Here is a 12,437-nt window from a genome sequence, read left to right as displayed (position 1 = left end):
TGTTGTAAGTGGCTACTGTGTTTGATTTGTTAACCTCCGTTTTTTTTTTTCTTCCTCTGTCTTATTTTAGATCCTATTGTTCAAATTGCAATTGATAATTCAAGAAATATTTTATATACACGTTCAGAGAAAGGAGTAATACAGGTAAGTATTAATATTATACCACCATGTAAGAGGGGAAGAACATCCCTGTTTTTAAGGAACAAGATTTAGTCACTCTTGGGCTTTTCCTATGAACTGTGTGCTTTTAAAAAAAAAAAAAACCAAACCGCTTCTTAAGGCCCCCTTTTTATGAAATTGTTAATCTCTGAATGTTTTCATACCTATATGAAGTACCAAAATTAAAGGATCCCTAAAAAGGAAAAGTTTATTTAATAAAAGTTTATTTAAAAGGTTATTTTATAAAGTGTATACAGTTTATAATCATGTTTAAGTGGGTATGATTTTTTATTCACAGGTGTATGATTTGGGCCATGATGGACAAGGAATGAACAGAGTTGCCTCAGTGTCACAGAATTCTATTGTTTCTGCTGCTGGAAACATTGCTAGGTAATATGTAATTTATTCTCAGGCATTTCATTTGCAGGCATAATTATATTATTTATATGCAATATACTAAAATTATTCCCTCCTCGAAATATGTCCAGAAAATAAGAAACGTTGAAGGAGGTGACATCATAGGTTATGTTTGAAACAGTTGCTAGCAATGCTTCCTTTTATTCTTATGTTGGATGTTTTGAAACATAAGGCAGACTGGTTTTACAGTGTAAAGGACAGCTTGACCTGTGATTTTCCTTGGAGTTTGAAATTATGCTCTAAGTGGTCTGTGCAGGCATTATAGGTATTATGACTAGGAAACTGCAAGTCTCAAAGTTTCCCCTTTTTTAACTACACCCTTTTAGCAGGTCTACATGGTAGTTTCATTGGTCTGATAATGTACACAAGTACGTTTCGGGAAATACAGAATTTCACAGTTGTATTAGCCTCACTGTATTCTTGAGGAAACTAAAACTAAGGATGTTATGATTTGCCTGAGGTCTAACTCCTAAGTAAGTGCTGAGATCCAACCTAAAAGCCAAGTTTTCAGACACTATACACTGCTATTTGCATATGTCACAAGTGACTTAGCTGCAGAAATTCTCTTCACCTAACAAAGACGTCAGATTTTCAATTTCTGTTTTCTTTGTGCCTGGGTCATTGCTACAATCAGATATCTTAGTGATAGCATGTTTTTCTTGGTCTTCAATGACCAAAAAATTCTCAAGGCAGGCAATTTGAAACAAAGTTTCCTTTTTCTTCTCCTAATTTTTTTAAGAAAGATTTTTTCAAATCCACAGAAAAATGAAAAGAATAGCATGATAAAATCTGATATACCCTTTATCTAAATTCACCAGTTGTTAACATTTTGCCTTATTTGCTCACTCTTAAGACCTATTTGAAAGTAAGTTGCAGGCATGACTTTCACCCTTAAATCCTTCAGCTTCCATCTCCTAAGCTCTTATATACTACATTATCATTACCACACCTAAAAATTAATAATTTTATAATGTTATCCCTATTATATAGCCCATATTAAAATTACTCAGTACTCCCCCAAATCTCTCATAGCTGTTTTTCTTTACATTTTTCTCCACATTCAGCCAGAGCACATGAGCTACGTTGGTCATTATTCTCTTTAATATAAAACGGACCTCTTACTGCCTTTTTCAAATGTTGACATTTAGTGGGGAGGGGCAGGAGAGTTATTTGTAGAATATCCCATTTTCTGAATTTTTTTTTCCTTATCTATAGATTCAGGGTAATATTGTTTTTTGCTTATTTATTTATTTATTTATTTGGTTTTGCCAGGTCTCAACCACTGCGCCACCAGGGAAGCCCTCCCCCTTTTTAATTAGTGATAATCTTTTCAATGATATTTTGATGCTCTAAGAACACCTTATTCCCCATTAACCATTTACCCAGTGGATTTAGCCTTCTTTTATGGTCTTTGAAAAAAGATTACTCTTAACAATATTAATGTAAAGAACACACATTCAAGGGTTTTTTCCAGTTCTTCCTCCTTTTGCACTACTTTCCTAAAAAGTAGCCTTAAAACTATTTTAGCATGTTTAAACATGAAAAATCCTGGTGGAGGGGCTTCCCTGGTGGCGCAGTGGTTGAGAGTCCGCCTGCCGATGCAGGGGACACGGGTTCGTGCCCCGGTCCGGGAAGATCCCACATGCCGCAGAGCGGCTGGGCCTGTGAGCCATGGCCGCTGAGCCTGCGCGTCTGGAGCCTGTGCTCCGCAACGGGAGAGGCCACAACAGTGAGAGGCCCGCGTACTGCAAAAAAAAAAAAAAAAAAAAAATCCTGGTGGAATATATTCCTTGTAACTGAGTAGATATATTTTAAAAATAAACTTTAGTTTTTCTTTCTTCTAGGACCATAGATCGTTCTGTTTTTAAACCAATTGTTCAAATAGCAGTGATTGAAAACTCCGAATCACTGGACTGTCAGTTATTGGCTGTCACACATGCAGGTATGTTGTTTTATTTATATGTGTGCTCTTAGTGTGATAACTTTTTATAATTTTCAGGTTTGGAAATTTATGACTGAAAATATGTTTTTACTTCTGTATCAATTATAAGCCATGTTAATAATTCATAAAATTAAGGCTTTTGAAAAATCAGAAGATTCCACTCACTCTGTCTCCTCATTTTATAGATGTAAAACCAGGCCTGAAAGGTAAAGTGGCTAACATTTAGTGACAGAGCCTGAACTGGAACGCAGACTCCCTTGTCTTATACTTGTAGGTTCTTTCTACTGAAATACGTTGATTTACCTCTCAATTCCAAGTGATGTCTTAGAAACCACTTCAGCTGGTAGTACGCTTGGTGATTTAAGATGAGTCAGGAAAGTGATGTATGGCTTTAACAGAGTTCTGTGTTTTTCTGTGGAATTGTTTCAACAACACATGTACCTCATGTCTTTTATTTCCTGTTAATGATGGATAATTTTACCCCTTCATCAGGTGTAAGACTATATTTCAGCACTTGTCCGTTCAGACAGCCATGGGCACGCCCTAATACATTGACACTGGTCCACATCCGCTTACCTCCTGGATTCTCAGCATCTTCAACAGTGGAAAAGCCTTCAAAAGTACATAAAGCTCTTTATAGTAAAGGTAAGTTCTGAAATACTATCAGATGTAATATTAGATTCTTAAAATTATTAAAATTAGAATGCATTTTGAGGCATTTGAAAATAACAGATTTCCAGTGAAGTTCAGGATGTTTTGGGTTTTTTTAATCCAGGAACTCTTTTTTTGTATTAGCTTGTAATTTCAGATTTTTCATTGGCATATATATGAAAAATATAGTTTTTTAAAGTATCTAAGTACTTTTAAAATTGTTTTATTAGCCTTGTACATGAACTCACTGGTCAAAATCAGTGTTATAAACTGTTATAAACAGTTATAAACTTAAAATGACTTTTCTGATACCATGCCTGCTTTGTCAGTGTCTTTATGGATATGGAGAGTTTTGCCTGTCAAAATATGAAATTTTAATAACAAACTCCTGGATTCACAATCAAGTTTAAAAAATGAGATTCTAGTTAAACATCAAAACTTGAAAAATCTGTATGTGGTTTTTCCCAATATGAGAAAGCATTTGTAAAACAATTTGTTTTTATTTTCCAATCATTTTAAAGCCTCTTCTCTGCTTATTCTACTGTGTCTTCTAATATTTTATTTTTCAACACCCAGATTAAACTTTCCTTTACAAATAGAATTTTGTCAAGTACATTGTATCATGTACCTTCATAGCACTTTTTTTTTTTTTGCGGTATGTGGGCCTCTCACTGTTGTGGCCTCTCCCGTTGCGGAGCACAGGCTCTGGACGTGCAGGCCCAGCGGCCAGGGCTCACGGGCCCAGCCGCTCTGTGGCACGTGGGATCCTCCCAGACCGGGGCACGAACCCGCGTCCCCCGCATCGGCAGGCGGACCCCCAACCACTGCGCCACCAGGGAAGCCCCTTCATAGCATTTTTAATAACAGCTTTAATTGAGATATAATCTACATACCTTTTTAAATGTACAATCTATTAGTGTTTAGTTTATTCACGGAGTTGTACAACCATCACTACTATCTAATTTCGGAACATTTTCATCACTGCAGAAAGAAACCCTGTACCCATTAGCTGTCACTCCCTATTTCCCCCTTCTCCCAGCCCTGGGAAATCACTAGTCTACTTTCTGTTTCTATGGATTTGCCTCTTTTGGACATTTCATTTAAATGGAGTTGGAAAATACAGGACTGGCTTCTTTCACTTAGCATAATGCTTTCAAGGTTTATCTATTGTAGCAGGTTCTTTTTTTTTTTTTTGCTGAATAATTCATTGTGTGAGTGTACCACATTATAATTACTCATTCATCATTTGGTGGGCATTTGGGTTGTTTCTATTTTTTGGCTATTATGAATGATGTTGTTATAAACATTTATGTACAAGTTTTTGAGTGGACACATTTTCATTTCTTTTGGCTATGTACCTCAGAATGGAATGCTGGATCGTATGGTAACTTTAGAAATGTTAAAATGTGAAAAAAAAAAGTTGTGTTTACCTGAAAGAAATGCAGTATAAGGTCTAGAACACTTAATAATGCTACCCTGGCACTAATTATATATCCTTTTAGGGGATTTATTTTTGTTTATTTTGCAACTTGTTTATTTATAAAGATTAATGCTGTATATTTATGTATTTGTATTAATGTCACTAATCATAATAATTATGATTATTGAGGATATATATTATTTGACATCATATAAGACTTTACATATTAAACTTTTAGGTATTCTACTGATGGCAGCCTCAGAAAATGAAGATAATGACATTTTGTGGTGTGTCAACCATGATACATTTCCTTTCCAAAAGCCAATGATGGAAACCCAGGTAAGTTATCCTGAGAGATTATAAAGAATTTTTTACATAATTTTAAGTGAAGAATAAAATTATGAGAAACTTTATCTTCTGATTTATTACTGTTTGCTCCTAATAATCTTATATGATTAGCAGTCATACTGAAAAGAAGTATATACTGTTAATTTTTTGTTTTTCCTCTGTGAGATTAGAAGTCATTATGGTACTCGTTAAAAAAACCTTTAACAAAAACATTGGAACCCTTTTAGAATGTTCTTCATAATGTACCTGAAAATGCCTATGTCTTTTCTGAAATGATCTTTGTCCCACTTAAATATATTTTTAGTTATTATGAGGCCATCCATTATAGTTATGACTTAGAATTTTATTCTTATGATCTCTTTAATTTGTAGTTCCACCTAAATATTTAACGTTTTTTCTTTTAATTATAGAATATTTCAAATATATGCAAAAAATAGAATGGTAAACTGAACTCCACATTAAGAAGTTACCCATTTCTCCATCTTGTTTCATATCTCTTCCCCACATATATAAATGTATACACACAAACACATGATTGTATTTTAAAAGTAAATATCACGTATACCACAAAGTCAGCGGAGAGGTCCTAGGTGAGAGGTGCGGCCCCGGCCTATCCTGGCCCAATCCCACACCTAGGCCACCCACCCCAGCCCCCAGCCCAGGAGATACTGAGAGGAGGCCATCTCTACTCACTCCCCTTGCTGTCCCCTACTCCACTCCCATCTGTCCTCCTAGATGCCCTAGCATAGCTCATGTTACCTGCCCCCAGAGGCTGCTGATCAAACGAGATAGACCAACCCCCACTAGTGTGTGAATGTCTGAGACTCTCTTTGGAGCCATCTCTTTAAAGGCATTTTGGTTCTAGTGTCACTAGCTGCTTCTGGTTATTTTCAAACATGAACCCTTCTGGTAAGGGGGAGTGGGAAAAGGTGTGTGTAGATGGGAGGAGGAAGAACCAATTCCTGGGAATGGGGGCATAGTTTGAATGGGCTCTTCCAAGTTTCTGACATGGCCTAAGCAGCTGGGGTAGAGTCAGGAGGTAGGTATGGAGGCAAGGAGCACCTTTCTCAAATTCTTTTCTTTATCCTTTGAACTTTACTGAGCACATACTGTGTTGCCTCATTATGCAACAGACTGTAAGGATTCAGAACTCAGGAAGATATAAACCCTGTCTTGATGGGAGCACAGTGTGAGGGGGTGCAGGTTTGAAATCTGGCTCTGTTTCCTCAAAGCAGTGACTCAAAGGACTAACATGTCTCTGGTCCTCAATTTCCTAATCTATAACAGTTTTAATGGTACCTACCTCTGTGGGGTGGTTGTGGGATTAAATGAGTTCATGTGTGTAAGGTGCTCAGAACACTACCTGGCACACAGGAAGCACTCGATAAACGTTAGCTATCGTTTTTACTTTTAAAGTAGATACTATACATCATATCACTTCACCTCTATAATACTTGAGTTCTCAAACAAATGTGGACTTTAAATATATATATATATAAATATATAAATATAGCTCATGAACTTTAATCAAATTCTGGTCTCCCACAAACAGCTGTAAAAGACATTAGGTCAATGGAAAAATTCTGTATTGACAGGGCATTAGATTGTATTAGAGAAATGTTAATATTCTTACATGTTAGGATAGTATAGCAGTTATGTTAGAAAACATCCTTATTTTTAAGAGGTGCATGCAAAAGTATTTAGTGGTGACATGATATTCATAACTTTCAAATGGTTCAATTAATGAAAAAATATAGAAAGAAGAAAGCAAATAGGGCAAAATGCTGTCAACTGTTGAATCTAGGTATCAGGCATATGGATATTTATTGTACTTTCAACATTTTATTAATGCTTAAAATTTTTTATAATAAAATATTTTAGAAGACTAGACACTTTTTTTAGAGATATCTTAGTTTAGAAAGCAGATATAACTTCAGAAGAAAACAAAAACTGTATGTCAGCAGATTTAAGCACTGAACCTACCAGTGTAGATCAATTCACCCTGGAAAGAGCGTAGAAGGTATAGTCTTCAGTTATTGAAAAAATTGTAATTTTAGTAAATACTATTTATAGTTTATCGTAAGAAAATTTTGCCTTTGTCTTCTGATATGAAAAGGTTTACTATCATAGAAGCTGCCTGATTAAAAGAATAGACATTAGAAAATTAAATACAGACTTTTGAGAATATTCATGCTAATGTATTATTATTAATCTGTTAAACCCTACATTATTTAAAGATTGTATTTTTTTTCTTTTTAGAAGGTTTTGCCTCATGTAACTTTAATAATATGTATAAAACGTTTATTTCTTCTACATAGATGACAACTCGTGTTGATGGTCATTCCTGGGCTCTTTCTGCAATAGATGAGTTCAAAGTAGATAAGATAATCACACCTTTAAATAAGGATCATATTCCCATAACTGACTCACCAGTTGTTGTACAACAGCACATGTTGCCTCCAAAGAAGTTTGTTCTCCTCTCAGCACAGGTATGTACATCATGTTAAGGTGGAGAGAAAAAGAAGAGAAGCCATATTTAATGTTTTGGTCAAAGTATTCTGCAGTAGTTGCTTAATAGAGTTGTTTACCTAAGTACTTAGGAATGTTTATTCTTAAAATATTCTTAAGGAATAGTTTATAAATACCAAAAATGCGGGCCTTCTCTAGTTGTGGCAAGGGGGGACCACTCTTCATTGCAGTGCACAGGCTTCTCATTGCGTTGGCTTCTCTTTGTTGTGGAGCACGGGCTCTAGGCACACAGGCTTCAGTAGTTGTGGCATGTGGGCTCAGTAGTTGTGGCTCGCAGGCTCTAGAGCTCTAGAGCGCAGGCTCAGTAGTTGCTCCGCGGCATGTGGGATCTTCCTGGACCAGGGCTCAAACTGTGTCCCCTGCATTGGCAGGCGGATTCTTAACCACTGCGCCACCAGGGAAGTCCCAAGAACTTGCTGTTTATAAAGTATTGATATTATACTTTTTCTAAAGTAGCATTTCTATCAATAGTATTCAGCATAAAATTAGTAAAACAAGCTATGTTTATTTCTTATCATGTAGTCCTCACTTGTTAAAAAAACAATTTTTTAATATTTATTTTTTGAGTAGCAATGCATTGACAAAATTCCACTGGTGAGCAGAGGGGTGTACGCAATAAAATCTCCCTTCTGGTTTGGGTCCCCTCCCTACAGACACCCATGTCATCAGAATCTATATCTTTCCAGAGATATGTTATGATATCAATATACAAACAATACAAGTATGTTTATAAACAAACAACAGCATATTGTGTGCACTGTTTTATACTTTGCTTTTTATGTTTCAAAGATACATTTTAGATATCTTTACATAGTAATATATAAAGAACTTTCTCATTCTATTTTATATTTGAAAGGCATTCCTTTATATGGATGTACCATATTTAACTAGGCCCCTATTAATAGATCATCTTTTGCCTTTAAAAATGATGCTGCGGGCTTCCCTGGTGGCGCAGTGGTTGAGAGTCTGCCTGCCGATGCAGGGGACACGGGTTCGTGCCCCGGTCCGGGAAGATCCCACATGCCGCAGAGCGGCTAGGCCCGTGAGCCATGGCCGCTGAGCCTGCGCATCCGGAGCCTGTGCTCCGCAACAGGAGAGGCCACAACAGTGAGAGGCCCGCGTACCACAAAAAAATAAAAAAATAAAAAATAATAGTGCTGCAACCTTGTGCATATATCGTTTTGCCTGTGTGTGAGTAAAGCTGTAGAATTACATCTGCTGGATCAAAAAGTATGTGTATTTATCAATTTGATAGATGTTGCCAGGTTCCCTGTATATATACATACATTCACTATCAGTGAATGTTGAGTGCTTGTTTCCTTACATCCTGTGTAAGTACAATATGCCATCTTATTAAGAGTGAGATTGACTGTCTGTTCTAGTGTTTATTTTTCTGTGAATTATCTGTTCCTATTCTATATCCACTTTTCTATTAAGTTGTCTTTTTCTTTTTTATTTATAGAGGCTCTTTATATGTCAAGGAAACTAACTTTTTGTGACTTAGTCTCAAACATTTTTCCTGGTTTGCCATCTTATTTTGTTTACTGAGATTTTTTTTCCCCATGTGGATAAGTTTATAAGTAGTTGAAATATTCAGTTTTGAGGGGGGGATTTCTGTTAAAGTTTAAAAAGAAAAAAAAAGTCGGGCTTCCCTGGTGGCACAGTGGTTGAGAGTCCGCCTGCCGATGCAGGGGACATGGGTTCCTGCCCTGGTCCGGGAGGATCCCACATGCCGCAGAACGGCTGAGCCCGTGAGCCATGGCCGCTGAGCCTGCACATCCGGAGCCTGTGCTCCGCAACAGGAGAGGCCACAACAGTGAGAGGCCTGCGTACCGCAAAAAAAAAAGTCCACACTCTGAAGTTCATAAAATAATTCACCCAGAGTTGCTTCCAGTACTGTTACAATTTTATTTTGTCCTGTCTGTTTGGAATTTATCCTGTTTTAAGTATGAGTATGGATCCAGCTTCATTTTTTCCCAAAGTGGACATACTTGTGCTAACATGATTAATGAATAATCTAACTTTGATCCTTTAGTTTGAGGGGCAGCTTTTATCATATATTAAATTCTAGTGCTTACTCGAGCCTATATCAGAACTTTGTTTTGTTCCACTTATCTGACTCTTTATTCATGTGCTAATACCATGCATAAGATAAAGGTTTATAATGTGTTTCTGTCTGACAGAGCCTGCACCCTTTTGCTTTACTTTTTTAGGGGGAAAGGGCAGTGTTCTCTTATTAAGTTTTCTGCATGGATATATAGATCTATTATAGGTTCAGAATTGAAATGTAGATGATCTTTTTGACCAGTTTACTTCGTATTCTTGAAGTTATTTTTTTGTTTCATTGCTTTTATTAAATGAGGTAGCAAGGTCAGTTGCTTACTAGCTATGCTTAATAAATCTATTATTCGTCCTCTTTCTTTTTTAACTTCTTAGGGGAGTCTTATGTTTCATAAACTTAGACCTGTAGATCAACTGAGACATCTACTTGTGAGTAATGTGGGTGGAGATGGAGAAGAGATTGAAAGATTCTTTAAATTACATCAGGTAATTATTTGTACCTTTTTTTTTATTGTGATGATATTATGTAAGTTAGGATCAAAATACTGTGATTAATACCAGTCTTCCTTTCTTTGCCTTAATCACTGTATGTGTACTGGTACTTGGGAGCAGTATTAATATGCTATAAGGGTTTATGGTAAATGCTCAGATTTTTGTTCTGTTTTTCATAAATTCTTATCATTAAAGTGTACTAGTAAGAGTGTGATGTTCTAATTATATGATGAATGTGTTTTTATTAAAAGGACAAGATATTTATAGATAAATAACTTTTTTAATTAAAAGCTTTTTTATTTTTTATTTTTTTGCTTAATGACATGAGGAAAAAACTTGAGGCAGTAATGATGGGGACTTTAGTATTTTAAAGCCACAGCTAGAAATGATGAGGTAAAACTGGGAATGCTTAGTTTAACATCAGGAGTATCAGATCAAAGTTAAATATACACACTCCGAATTCAAACTACCAGCTCCTCCATCAGAGTAGATTACTTGAATTCTCTGAGCTTCCATTTCCTCATGTGTAAAATGTGTATTAAATTATAATATGTGGAGTGAGGATTAATATGCTCTAAACTCTTAAAATAGTGCCTGGCACATGACAAGTACTTAATAAATGTTAGCTATTATTGTTATTTTCTAAAAGGTTAAAACACCATGAGAAAGAATCCCGGGGGTAGGGGGGGACTAAACCAGATACTAAAGTAGAATCTAGATAAAAAGAAAAAGAGAACATCCTTTAATAACAGCGCCTATGACAAACTTTAAAACCAATAGTGTTTACTTCTCCTTTTTCATACCAGCTGATTTCATTCATTCAGCAATTATTTATCAAGTACCTGCTCTGTGCTAGGCATGGGTTTAAACATTGGATACAGAAGTAAACAAAACTTCTTTTGAAATGTTTATGTTTTACATGAGGAAAGATACTCTTTTTTTACAGGAAGACCAGGCCTGTGCAACTTGCCTTATTCTTGCTTGTTCCACTGCTGCCTGTGACAGAGAAGTATCTGCTTGGGCCACTCGGGCTTTCTTCAGGTATATATCACTTTCCTTTTGTTCTTGGCCACTTTTTTTTTTTTTTTTTTTTTTTGCGGTAGGCGGGCCTCTCACTGTTGTGGCCTCTCCCCTTGCGGAGCACAGGCTCCGGACGCACAGGCTCAGCGGCCATGGCTCACGGGCCTAGCCGCTCTGCGGCATGTGGGATCTTCCCAGACCGGGGCACGAACCCGTGTCCCCTGCATCGGCAGGCGGACTCTCAACCACTTTGGCCACTTTTTTTTAATGGTTGCATTGGCTAATGTGGTTGTTTAAGGGTTTGCAAAACAGTTGAGCAACTATATATAGGCAACTTAGTAAAATTTAAATTGGAAAGGTGATAATACTACTGGAAGCAACTAGATTAGCATAATTTACGCATTGTTACTCTTTCTCTGGATTCTCTTCTCCAACTTCTTTTGTCTAGTCTTCTACCTCAGTTATTATCTCATCTATCTTTTCTACTTCTTCAAACACTACCAGTTATGCTTTATGTGTATCATTTGCATTGAGAGATTGAGTCACTTTAAGAAAACTTGGTATCAAAGAGATATTATTTGGAAAATATTTAGCTAAGAATAAATTTAAAATGCAATTTTGTTTAAAAGAATTTTTTGAGTGGTCTAACCATAATCTAGTATGAAAATTACAGTACCATATACTTATTAAATACATTCTATGCATTGCAGACTCTTTTAGAAATTGCCAGAGTCCCTTATGATTCTTCTTGTTAGCAATTTGAAGTCAACATTTACTAAATAAGTATTTTATTATGTATCTGTGTATATTTCACTGTCTACACAATGCATTTAAAGTCTCTAATTTTTTTAATATTTATTTATTTATTTATTTATGGCTGCGTCAGGTCTTTGTTGCTGCATGCAGGCTTTCTCTAGTTACAGCGAAAGGGGACTACTCTTCATTGAGGTGCACAGGCTTCTCATTGCAGTGGCTTCTCTTGTTGCAGAGCATGGGCTGTAGGCGCGTGGGCTTCAGTAGTTGTGGCGCTCGGGCTCAGTAGTCGTGGCTTGCTGGCTTTAGAGCACAGGCTCAGTAGTTGTGGTGCACGGGCTTAGTTGCTCTGTGACGTGTGGGATCTTCCTGGACCAGGGATTGAACCCATGTCCCCTGCATTGACAGGCCGATTCTTAACCACTGCGCCACCAGGAAAGTCTCTAGTGTTTAAAGCATTTATTTTGCAGCTAAGCAGGACTTGAAACAGTTGTAGCTTTTAAGGTGTATAGTTTCACTGAATAAACTCAGCCCCTGTTGTCATAAAAATAGGTATGGTGGTGAAGCACAGATGAGATTTCCAGCCACTCTCCCCACTCCGAGTAATGTTGGTCCCATCCTGGGGTCTCCTGTCTACTCTGGTGA

General features: G+C 36.6%; 1 protein-coding gene across 1 annotated transcript in view; it reads left to right on the top strand.

The window, feature by feature from the left end:
- NUP155 (nucleoporin 155) overlaps positions 1 to 12,437 on the top strand; it is a 64,158-nt gene that overhangs the window by 19,010 nt on the left and 32,711 nt on the right. The window contains exons 8-16 of the mRNA XM_081233543.1: positions 71 to 144; positions 458 to 549; positions 2,421 to 2,518; positions 3,011 to 3,163; positions 4,828 to 4,928; positions 7,256 to 7,426; positions 9,903 to 10,013; positions 10,966 to 11,060; positions 12,345 to 12,433. Of these exons, the coding sequence (XP_081089669.1) occupies positions 71 to 144; positions 458 to 549; positions 2,421 to 2,518; positions 3,011 to 3,163; positions 4,828 to 4,928; positions 7,256 to 7,426; positions 9,903 to 10,013; positions 10,966 to 11,060; positions 12,345 to 12,433 (984 nt within the window). The remainder of the gene's footprint in view (positions 1 to 70; positions 145 to 457; positions 550 to 2,420; positions 2,519 to 3,010; positions 3,164 to 4,827; positions 4,929 to 7,255; positions 7,427 to 9,902; positions 10,014 to 10,965; positions 11,061 to 12,344; positions 12,434 to 12,437) is intronic.

Source organism: Mesoplodon bidens (genome assembly GCF_964165515.1).
Source record: "Mesoplodon bidens genome assembly, chromosome: 4".
NCBI classification, from domain to species: Eukaryota; Metazoa; Chordata; class Mammalia; order Artiodactyla; family Ziphiidae; genus Mesoplodon; species Mesoplodon bidens.
Note: the sequence above shows the minus strand (reverse complement) of the source record. Positions and strands in the feature narration are given on the sequence as shown.